This window comes from Miscanthus floridulus, chromosome 1 (assembly GCF_019320115.1).
Source record: "Miscanthus floridulus cultivar M001 chromosome 1, ASM1932011v1, whole genome shotgun sequence".
Taxonomy (NCBI): domain Eukaryota; kingdom Viridiplantae; phylum Streptophyta; class Magnoliopsida; order Poales; family Poaceae; genus Miscanthus; species Miscanthus floridulus.
Window position 1 is genome coordinate 143,944,941 of NC_089580.1, and position 12,495 is coordinate 143,957,435.

General features: G+C 45.9%; 1 protein-coding gene across 1 annotated transcript; it reads right to left on the reverse strand.

The window, feature by feature from the left end:
* Window positions 1–5,701: 5,701 nt before the first annotated feature.
* LOC136496562 (uncharacterized) lies at window positions 5,702–12,321 on the reverse strand. The gene is made up of 7 exons (XM_066492278.1): window positions 11,983–12,321; window positions 11,823–11,878; window positions 10,659–11,509; window positions 10,363–10,561; window positions 10,021–10,200; window positions 9,546–9,922; window positions 5,702–6,099 (listed from the first exon to the last, which is right to left on the reverse strand). Exons 1-7 carry the CDS (start codon window positions 12,156–12,158, stop codon window positions 5,959–5,961), a joined length of 1,980 nt encoding a protein of 659 aa, XP_066348375.1. The 5' UTR covers window positions 12,159–12,321; the 3' UTR covers window positions 5,702–5,958.
* Window positions 12,322–12,495: the final 174 nt, after the last annotated feature.

Consider the following 12,495-nt stretch of genomic DNA (forward strand, 5'->3'; position numbering starts at 1 on the left):
ACTTGAGAGTTATAGCACCTCTCTAACTTATTGCTCAATTTCTTCACTTGTTCATTGAGCTCATTGTTCTCCTTCAAAAGGTTAGTCTCACAAGACATAGAAGTAGAACAAGCATCTAATTATGAAGAGCATGGCATATCTAATAAATCATCACAAAGAGGTGGATACATGCTTCTTGTCTACATCATAAGGGTTAGCAATATTTTGCAATTTATCATTTGATCCATGTGATGAGCTCTCATTATTTTTAAACTTCTTTGTAAATACTTTATTGAGAGAAGCACGTTGTTCTAATAATTCTTCATTAGATGCAAGTAGTGTCTCATGGTTCAATTTTAGCTCATCATGTGAAGATTTAAAAGCATCAAGTAATTTCTTATGTTCTTCACAAGAGTTCTTTAAAAATGAGTTTTCATTTTCTAATTTCATTGTTTTAGCTTTCTCATTTTCTAAAGACACAGTCATGCTAGCAAGTCTACTAACAAGCTCATCATATGAATCAACATGATCAACCACATTATTATTTGATACCTTGGTGTCACCTTGTGACATGAAACAATGTGGTATAGTAGGAGAGCTTGTAGTAGCATCATCATCATGGCTTGAGCATGAACCAACATCGTCAAGATCACCACCAAGTGTGCTTGAGATAGAATCTTCATGTGCAACACTTGTGACATCATCATCAACCTTGTCAAGTGAACTTGTAGTGAATCGATCATCATCATCATCACTTGACCATGAGGTGAAGCAATCTTTCACAATCACCAAATTGTGATCATGCTTGACACACTCATGCGCCTCATTCTTGGGCTCATCCTCCTTCTTAAATTTGCCATCATCCCATGTGGAGGAATCACCGAAGGTGCGCTTGATGGACTCCCATATCTCACGAGCGGTTCCCATGTAGTTTACTTGTTTCATCAAATCAAAACTCAAAGCATCCATTAGAAAACAACAAGCATGTGCATCAAGTTGAGTGAGACCAGAACTCTTTGAGATTTGCACAAAAATGATCAAGCATGTGATTTTTCTAAAGTGCAAAGTTTGTGCCATCAAAAATGTGTGTTTCACAAACATCTAGCCCACTAGACGCCATCCTCTTGGGTCGGTAAAGACCACAAATGAGAGACCTAGCTCTGATACCACTTGTGAGGTCGAGATGACGGACTAGAGGGAGGGTGAATAGTTCTTTCTAAAATTAATCGCGTCGGCTAACCGAAACAAGTGCGGAATTAAAACTATCAGTCTAGCCAAGACTACACCCCTTTATTTATGTTCTCTAGCACCTTCAAAAGATACTAATTAAGCAACAAAGGTATCGGGCTAGTTAGAGCTCACCTAACCAATTCTAGAAGCAAAGTCACACAAACCTATGCCACTAGTACTTCAAGGAACAAGGGAGCTCCTACACAAGCTAGTAAGCAAAAGCACAAAGCCACCTAAGCTCACTAGCAATGCTCAATAACAAGGTAACCAATGCCAAATTAGAGAGCGCAATTACTTAGCTACACAAACTAAGTAATGTGACTAACAAGGTTACACAAACCAAATTAGCCACGTAAGGGAGCTACTTCTATGCTACACAAGCAAGAAGGTAACTAGTAAGCTACACAAGCTAACAAATTGCAAGAGCAACTATACAAGCACAATATATATGAAATATAAATACAAGCTTGTAAAAGGGGATTGCAAACCAACGGGAAGAACAAGGTTGACATAGTGATTTTTCTCCCGAGGTTCACGTGCTTGCCAACACGCTAGTCCCCGTTGTGTCGACCGCTCACTTCGTGGTTTGGTGGCTAATTGGCATCATCCGCCAAGCCCGCACGTCAGGCACCGTAATAACCTACCCAAAAAGTGATGGTAGCTCAATGACATGCTTTACTAGAGTTGCTCTTCGCGGCTCCCGCGGGGCGAGCACAATGCCCCTCACAAAGCTCTTCTCTGGAGCATCGCACAAGCTTCTTGCGGGCTTCGACGGAGACCACCACCAAGCCGCCTAGGAGGTGGCAACCTCCAAGAGTAACAAGCACCACCGGCTTACAACTTGATCATTTAGTGCCACTCGATGCAACCTCACGATGCAATTGCACTAGAATCGCTCTCTCACACAATCGGATGATCACTATCAAGCATATGTGAGATCGAGGGCTCCCAAGCACTCTCAAGCATGGACACAAAGTCCCCCGAGGTGCTCAGCACTAGCCATGGTCGAGACCCTCTTCTATTTATAGCCCCATAGGCTAAACTAGTCGTTACCCCTTCACTGGGTGTTTTTTGGGTTGACCGGACGCGCCGATCATATCGACCGAACGTTGGACCTCAGCGTCTGGTCAACGGATGCTCGCCACGTGTCGCCTCTGTTCAACCTCAGTCGCTTGATCTCAATGGTCATGAGATGATCGGACGCAACGGCTCAAAGTGACCAGACGCAGAACCCCAGCGTCTGGTCGTTTCTAGTAAGGTTCCAGTCGCGACCGGACGCGTTCGGTCGGTCATGATCGGACGCAGCATCGGTGTCCGGTCCTTGTCCAACTTTTCTTCGTTGTCTACGTCACCGTACGTCAGCCTGACCAAACGCACCCTGCCAGCGTCCGGTCACTTTCAGCGCCAGCGTCCGGTCGAAGACCGATGCCTGCGTGCGCTCTGTTGCCACTGACCGGACGTAGGACCCCAGCGTCCGGTCACTGCGTGACCAGCGTCTGGTGCACTCTGTGAGACCCTGTCTTTTTTATATAGAGCACCGGTGGCACCATCGGACTGTCCGCACTCTATGGGCGAACACTCCGCTGGTGGAGTTTCGAACCCTTCTCACCTCCGTTCCATCGCCGAGTTGATCCACATCAACTCCAACTTCATCTCCTTTATAAATGTGCCAACACCACCAAGTGTATACCACTATGTGTATGTGTGTTAGCATTTTCACAATCATTTTTCAAAGGATTAGCCACTCAACTTGCCATGCCACTCAATCCTAGCGACGATGCAAAGTTAGATCACTCGAGTGGCACTAGATGACCGATATGCAAACAAGTTTGCCCCTCTTAATAGTACGGCCATCTATCCGAAACCTGGTCATAAACTTCTCTACACACCTATGACCGGTGAAATGAAATACCCTAGGTTATACCTTTGCCTTGCGTATTCCATTCCATCTCCTCCAATGTCGATGCAACACATGCACCCACACGATCAACAATGATATGATCCACTTCATATCATCACGTGATCATATTGGTTCATTGATCTTGACTTCACTTGCTTTTTATCGTTGCCTTCGTCTATAAGCGCCAAGTCTTACTCAAGCTTCACCGCCACGCGGTCCATCGCTCCAAAGCCTCCGACTTGTCCTTCACGCTTGCAACCGGTCCATCAAGCCAAGTCTTGTCTTGATCTTCTTCACCTTGATCACATGACTCAATGTCATGTCTCATGTGCAATAAGCTCCTTCATCATCACATGTGTGAGCTTTGCAACATCTCTAAACCATTTTTACCTTCACGGCATTTGTTGCTCACACACATATACTTGTGGACTAATCACCTGTGTATCTCACATAAACATAATTAGTCCACCTAGGGTTGTCACTCAATTATCAAAACCACACAAGGACCTTTCAGCGGCCTCCCGCTCACGCCCGCTTAGGCCTGATTCTGGCCCGGTTGATCTGTGTCGTTCGTTCCGATCGGACGGTCGCGCGCGCGGATAGGGAGAACAAAACCCCACCCGCGGCCGGCCTGCCTCCCAAAGCCCTAGTATCTTTCACTCTACTCCCCTTCCACACTCTCTTGCCGAGCGGCGACAGCGACGGCGGCCACGGTGGCTGTCGGCGCCGGTGAGGAAGATTGCCATCGGACCAAGTTCGGCTCCCCTTCCTCCTCTTCCTTTCTCTTTCTTAGCTCCGCGAGCGACAGAGCGCAACCGAGCTAGCGAAACGGTGGAGCGGGCAGCCATGGCGCCGTCGCCGGCCCCCTTGGCCGAGCCCGGGCGAAACAGCACCCTCGGCTCGGCCTTCTTCTCCCGCGCCGGTGAAGGGTCAGCCCGACGCACGGCAAGGTAGGTGCCTTTCCTCTTCTTCCCCGTCCCCTTCTTCTTTTGAATTTGGATTCTTCTTCTCTTATCCGAACCGGTGTTGGGGATTGGGGTTTAGATCTAGGGTTAGGGTTCGGAATCCAACCCACTGTTCTCCTTCCCCAGAGGTTCTTCATGGGTTTAGGGTTCGGCTTTGATTCTCTTCTAGGCCGAATCCCTCTTCTTTTGTTCTTTGCTTCACCCAATTAGGGTTAGGGTTAGGGAACCCCTTCTGTCTGCTCAGATCCGAAAGGATCTAATTCATTCTTTCCTTTTCTAATCGTTTCTAGTCCCTTCCCCTCTTCCCCTTCTCTTTTGGATCTTCTTTCTTTTCTTTTCGGAGTTGAACCGATTTGGGTTTGGGGTTAGGGTTAGGGTTTGACTCGAAGTGCCGAGACCCCTTTTTATTCTCTTCTCAGATCCGAACACCGATGTTCTTTTCTTGCCGTGCGCCGGCGAAGACGGCGGTGCGGCACCTTTCCCCTAGCTCGGTGGCGGTGGTGACCGGCAGTCAGTGACGTCCGCCACCCTCCCGGTCTCTTTTCTATTTTCTTTTATCCGGTTAGGGTTAGGGTTTCAATCCGAAACGGATCGAATCCTTGTTCTTTCTTTGATTTCTTTTCAATGCTTTACCCTATACTAGATCTACACACTGGCAACCTTGTCTCTGGTACCATTGTTATAGACAGTGTACCTCTTAAACGTACATCAGGGTAAGCATCTTACTTAAGGTTCCTCTAGTTCGCCATGGCGCAGTTGCGCCGCAGCCTCGTGGACGCCGGTGTTGAGGGAGCTCGGCGCGGTGGCGTCCAGCGTGGTGGAGACGATGCAGAGGCGACGGCGGAGTCGATGGAGCTTCCCGTCGCTGGCAGCACTCTTCTTTACATCGGATTAGTGTTTCTCTGTCAGTGGTTACGGCGGCTCAGGTCAACCTCATAGTTAGAGCCATGATCCCCACCTATCTTTTATAGTGTTGTGCGACAGGGACTCACCAACCATATTAGGGTTAGACGCCCTCGATCATGGCGCAGATTGACCAAGGCCTATTAGTAGAGATCAACTAACAATGGCTACTCTCCAGAATAGGAACAATGGAATTGGAATGGGAAATCGCTGCTGCTCCTCCCGTTAGCGGCGAGACCCTGCAGCAGGGCGTGCGAAATCACCTGCAAGGCTGCAAGCCGGCGGCGGCGGACCCTCACAGGCAGGCGCGACGGCGAGTCCTGGGCAGCCGGCCAGCAGCGACTACCTGCGACAATGGAAGAAGAGGTCAATCAAGTTAATAACCTGAGTGTACAATTACTAAAAGTATCCTTTATTACAAATAGTTAATTTTTTTATGATCGACGGCTGCAAATAATTCCATACGGAAGAACCAGTGGTTCCTTCCAAGCATAGTAACAAATCTCCTATCTATAATACCAAAACCCGTAGTCTCAGAGGACCGGGACCCATTTGTTTTGTTGTTAACATGCTACTTTCGGGGGGGCAATCAGGATTGTAGCCTCAAATAAGGGGTGAATATTAGGATCCTCGTATTCATGAGTAATATTACTGTTAATGATTAGTATGTTAAATAACGAGTGAAATTGATGAACAGATCAAAACGATACTGCAGTAAGTAAATTACTGGAAAAATTACAAAAATGTATCGGTGCATTAATAAAGGATCTAAAGCAGAGAATGGGGGTTAAGCAAATCAGATTGTTACAAATCTAAGGTACAACTTGGGCATAGCATAACATTCAGACGCCCCCCTCCATCAGGCCATATTACAGCTAAATAAAGCTATGTCAATTCCAAGCATGCTAGTGTTAATTACAACATTAACACCAGTAAACTAGCTGGTCACAGTTTATCCCCTCAAGACTACCAAACCAACTTTCAGCTTTCTGAATCTGAATCTATAACTGACTGGAGGTTCAAGGCGGACGAGCCAATATGGATTCCTCTAACCACACCGCCATACCCAACGTTTATTTGGTGGCATAAAAGTAGAATGGCATCCCACAGAGCTGTTCTTCCCTGGAAAGTGAAAACATAGATGTATAGTGTTAAGACTTATTTTCACGAAAGATTTGGTGTTAATGCTTAACAGTCGATGCTCTAGAGAACATAGTCTCTCGGTTAGGTACAAAAATGATGTGAACAAATTCAACTGGGGTAATGAATTAAGAATCCACATAGGTAACACATATATAGCAACAAAAGCGAAGGACCTATTGAGAGAACAAATATAATTGGCTAATGTCACGTTTAACAGTTTAATCGACGCAAGCACGTACTTCTCAAATGAGGCTATCAGCCGCTCAAGTTTCCATACTGATAAATCATCATATTCATAGTAAACAGTAGATGAACAAGAGGTACTACCTCCAAAAATATGTCCATCTATTCCCAACCACATTTGAGTTATAAGATGATAACTTGACGTAGCTTCATTCAAGTCCTACCTCAACTCCTCAAGCAAACAAAACTACCCATTTTCTACCTTTCTTCTGTGTTAGTTTCTCCCGACCCTTTAACACGAATTCACAGGAAAAAGCCTCGGCCAGCTAATATGGCCACGTCGTCTGTATTTTCTGGACCGTTCGATCCAAATCCGGCCATCCAAAAGCAGGCACGACAGCTAGGCTTCGCCGAACCCTTCGCCCCGAGTGCGTCTTCCTCGAGGCGCAAGAGTCTCCCCACTCGGCTTCACCAGTGCTACTACCTCGTCTCCCTTTCCCACATCCCCAACGAGTCAACGACAGTAAGACTGCATCGCCTTCCTCCTCCTTGGGGCGCCTAGCGCACGGGTGATCGACAGCCGTTTGGCGGACATGCACGTCGATGCACCCGCGGCGATGCCAGCTGCTCGCCCCCTTCCTGCACACGCAAGTAGGAGGACGGCGAGGATGAGAGCATCTCCACAGCATGAGGCTGCAGGCACGAGCGCCCTGGCTGCGGCACAGCGTGCCATGCTTCGCGTGCCCACGACCCACTCAATGGAATGTCGTGCCGCGTTGTTGTGGACCACTTTGTGCATTTCCTCTACTTGAAAGACTGCAGCAGTAGCACGCGGTGCCGCTGCTAGCAGCTGTTTGGGGACGGCCGTGTGCCCACATCAATAGGCCATAACCAACAAGAGGCAAGCAGCTGAGGTCTGCTGCACGCTGCTTCTATTCAGTATCTTTGCCATATGCACTGGTGAGTGTAGATAACTAGATATCAAATTAATCAATCTGCCTATGTGTCTATCAAAATTGTTCCAATAAATCTAAACCTAAGTAAGATTGCTCCAATAAAGTAAAGTTACCTCTCATTATCCCACATTAGACCAATTTTACTTTCTCCTATCTGAATTTTCACAGTTCTAATATAATAGATACAGAGGCCTTAAATTAATTTCTCATTCTTTAGGTGAATCCTAGAGTTCTCTTAGCTCTTAATTCATGGTTTTGACAGCTCTCCTACTCTGATTAGCAGCAGCCTGCATTTGAAATTTCCTTTGCAAGTTAACTAATGCAATACACATCAAGTCCCAGAGATATTTTTAGCTGACCTTAGAATTCACTAAAGCTTAAATTATAGTGTGGTTTAGTTAGTTTAGATGCTGGTCCTGCCATCCTTTATGTTTGTTGATTCCTGAATTTCAGATTCCCTATAAATATAGTGTTACATCCAAACTCCAATATTACAAGTGTCCAGAATTGTTCTTGACTTCGTGAAATATCCATATTAGCCACCAGTGCTTGCATTTATGTCTCCGTGTTTATACATTCTCATGATTTTTCAGTTCCCCTATCCTTAATTACCAGATAACATTTTATATATCTACCAGTTAAGGCCTTGTTTGGATGCGCATGTATTCATCTCAATCCACATGTGTTGAAGTGGATTGGAGGAATTAAACTAAATTCCATTCCATTCCACTCCAACACTTGTGGATTGGAGTGGATACACATGCATCCAAACAAGGCCTACGGGTGTGTTCTCTGTATGTTTGAGTCAAAAGAATTTGTTTCAAACAAGGAAGAGGTGTTAATGTACTATTAGTTCACTTTTGCTTTTCTAATAATTCATGTGCTCATTGTCTTAGATTGCGAATATGAAAATGCAGAAATTACATATTCATCTTCTCTGAATTGCAGCTCAAGGATGAACTACTACTTTTAACAACAGGTATTGGGCATGCATGTAGTTTACATTGTTTCCTGCTACTTTCTGTCGAGGTACATCCATATCTGATATCACTTCCAGGCCTGGCAACAACCCGAAGCAGCCCAGGGTGCAGAGCAGCTTGAATGACCAACAAGGACAGTGCAGTAGCAAGAACAAGCTAACAGACAGGGAATTGCAGCGACGATTTCCTGGGCCACTTTGGTAATGTTCTAGTGTAGATCGGTTCCCTATGGCCCTATATGAGAATAGAGAAGGTTTACTTTAAATTGAGTTAATGTCTTCGCCCGACTCCATTCTCCCATGGACAATTTTATCTCATCTGCAAAGGATTTACAGTCCAATGTGTCTGTGCAAATCTATCCATGGAAGGCCACTCATGTTCAGATTTTTATGTTACTCACTCGCAATAGTCAACATGACTACATGTTCTGATTTTTATGGGTTCTAGAAATAAAGACTTTACATGTCCTTGCCACACTTTTCCTTATTCCTTTGTATAATTGTTAACTCATCTTTTGTTTCACAGGGCTCTTCTAGCGATTGAGTTTGATCTAGCTGAAATATTTCTTTACGAAGGTCTGAACCAAAGCCACAAAACCTTCGTTGTTGTTGAGAAATAGAAGAGGATTACTACATGCAGAAATAGAAGAACATGAAGATTACTATATTGACAAGCTACTGTACCATAACTACAAATCAGGGTTCCATCAATTGCAACCTCATGACCAACAGCAAACATATACATTAGTCATATGCAATTCTACATTCACCAAGTGCAACTTTCATTACCATATGCATTGGGCAAGAATAGAATATTTGTATCTAGCGATTGAGTGTGATTCTACTATTGCATCAAACAAATTGTGAAGATGAACTTCATTTCATGGCTGCCTAATAGTTTACGAGTAACACATTAATTTAACATGTACACCATAGTCCATATTGTGAAGTGTAAATAAGGCTGAGTTATCGTTATGGGAACTAAGAGCTCCAAAATTCAATTCAATGGACAAAAAAGTTCATGAGATTGGTGGCCAATCTAACCATGTTATAATAGCATGTGCAGGGAACATGTTTGAAGGTATGTTGTATTGCCAATACTACTCAAAAGTTCTCAACTGGGCTAGCCCAAGGCGGCGCAGCGCGCCCGAGGTTTTCTAGTCTTTCCTTAAATTCCTAGATCATGTATCTTATTAAAACAAAATAGCATTTCCTCAACAGCAATCCATGCTGAAATGAATGACTCTGACGGGAGGAAAAGGAATAGTACAACCATGATAGAAGAACAATTGCACATAAAAAATCACCTGAAGAGAAAATTGCTGCTTCTTGTCCCAGTATAGAGCAAAAATTGGAGGATTCTGCTTGCTCACAGCCAGTATAAGGGCCCCTGGGTGGATAACTGCCGGAACACCTGATATCAGAGCAACATACTTTTCTGGAAACCTCTCTTTTGGTGGAAGAACTCCCAGAAATAAGGGATTTTTGCTGGACTGGGCACCAGAGTACGAGGTAGGGTCAACATGAAGCATCCATTTCGGATGTTCAAGGAAAGCAGCAAACAGGTACAGAAGAAGGTGCGAGTCAGTAGGTAGCTCGGTGGTCCATTTCTTTTCTGATTTACCATAGCCATTTCCATGACCCATGTAATCATAATTCTTCAAGCATGTTCCTTCAGCAAGTTCTGCATTGAGATAGAAGCACACAAGTTATACCAGCACTAATTCAACAAAAGGCTCTGCAGTTGGCTACTTTGAGAAAAGGCGAAATCCATATATTCACCTTGAACTCTCTGGACAGTGTAATCAGCACGGACACTACTCTGTGGCAATAAGCCTTTTATCAGCTCTCCCTTCATCAGAGAGTTGAGCCTCTGATGCTCTGTAATTGCATCAATACATGCTTGAATAGCAGGAAGGAGGGGATTCCGTTGTGGCTGTTGTGGACTGCCAAAAGTTTGCGCTGCACATAGAAAATAATGACTAACAACTAAAGAAAATCTAATCTAAACTTTAAGAAGTAGGTCAACTTCAACCACAGCACAAAAACCCTTGTTACGTGTATTGATGGGAACACATGAAAACACAAAAACCGTTAAACCACATCAGGAAGTCAGGAACTCACCAACAGGGGCATCTCGAGAATGTAGGAGTGCAGAGCGTAATTGGTTAAGGATCCCATCCTCATCTACCGTGACAGTCGGTTGCCAATCTTTAGTCCCACCAAGAGGAGACAAGGAAACTGGTGGTGTTGTGCTTGGCAGATCGCTTCCAACTTGGCTAACAGTAACTGAAGCCCCAACAGTAGCTGTTGTTTGCTTAACCTAGAGTGCACATGAAAGGAATATTAAAAAGAAAGATAACCAATAAAAAATGCATAGAGATATAGGTTCATGTAAAAAGAATCCTAGAAATCTGCACCTGAGTATGGCTTGTTTTGATTTTTTGGACAAGTGGGCTCATCACAACTGAAGAAAACCATTGCCTGAGACTATCTCTCCACTGCTCAATCTCAGGATATACACCCAAGTTGTCAAAGGCCTCCACTGCTTGCTCTAAGGACATTGGAGATGGAAGTTCACCCTCACCCTTTTTTGGTGGCGTGCTGTATTTCTGATGGGAGCCAGGAGACATCCTCACAGGTCTCAGAGGTGTGCTCCTTGCAGCACCAGAAGGGGTGGTTGATGTGGTAATTGAAACAGGGGTAGCAACACCAAAGCTTGTAATGGTTGCTGGAGGTGTTGTGGTCTTAGTCTCTGGATCCGTGATTTTGTCAATATTTACATCCAAGCCAGCCAAGAACTGGTCCAGCATTGCCTCTGTCCGTATGCCCTTGGCACTGCCTGAGCTTTTCCTTGACCATGGAGTTGAAGGAGAAGAGACATGCTTCTGCAACGGTGTGGAGGGTGACATTGGCAATGCCGTGGTCAGTCTCTCACCACCAGGGCTCAAATGGCTGGAACCAATCCTAGATTGCCCCGAAGGCCGAGATGGTGTATAGCTGAACGAAGACCTCCTAATAGGCACAATTGGCTCCGATGGTGTTGATGGCTTGTTCTTGGGAGGCCTTTTGGTTTGCTCACCTATCCCACCTCCTTCTGAACCCGCCATCTTTAACCCAAGAAGCCCCAATTGGCGTTCAGACAACACAACCTTGTCGTCCTTGGCCAGTGCCTTCTTCCCATTGTATAACATCAGTGCCCTGAAGAACCCCAACAGTGTGAAAAGCGCAACAAGACCCAGTGCTGCCTCCACCAACCTAAAGACAAAAACTGAAAGACCGAAACTGGTTAATGTTGGCTGATGCACCTCTAGCACAAGTGCACAACAAAAGTTCACTGTTCACACTTCATCATTTGTAAATATCCAGACCTATTAAATGAGTCTAAAAATACGGATTCGTATACAAATTGATGTGTGACAAACTATGGCGTTTCTGCAAACACTTGATGTGCAATGCAACCAAGATAGGCGTGACTGGCATTTTCACAAACACCTCACGCGCAACGGGGCAAAGCACAGTGCCACCACACCAAGCTTGGGATTCCCCAAACGCCAAACCAGCAGAGAGATAGGCGAACTTACCAGCAGCAAGGACAGAGATACCGGCTCGGGCGGCGAGCTTGGTGAGCTGCTCCTCCCTGGAAAAGCAACAAGGCACAAGAAGAGAACACACGCATGGTTATGACATTGGGTTTAGGTGCAGATATGAGAATGGGTGGGTATTAATGCTGCTTGGGCTTACCGGGAGGAGAGAGCGAGGAGGGAGGAGGCGGAAGCAACGGGTAAGACCGCGAGGACGAGGAGGACTGTGACGGAGGGGCGGGCGCTGCGGGAGTCTAGGGCCCGGGTGAGGGACGGGTTCTGGTACACCGAGAACATGTCCCGCGCCTTCCCGCCGCCGCCGTGATGGGATTCCATCACTGCTGCCACCGTGAGCTTCCTGCGTGAGGCGATTCGCGGCGGCGTCGCAGTCTGGCGGAGGCGTCCAAGGCTGGGACAGGCACAGCGAGAGAGCTATTTGAAATCGGGAAGCATCGGCCACCGCCCACAGGGTGGCAAACGGGCAAACACACGGAGTCCCAGACGGACGCAGCGGCGGCCGTGGCCAAGGCCAAAGGCCCAAGGGTTTAAAAAACAAACTTGCAGGTGGGGATGAAAACGGATCGGATACGGATGGATATCACCGACATCATAAATATGCGATTTGAGTATTCGGATACGGATACGGTATCGGATATTGGATATCTAGACTCGG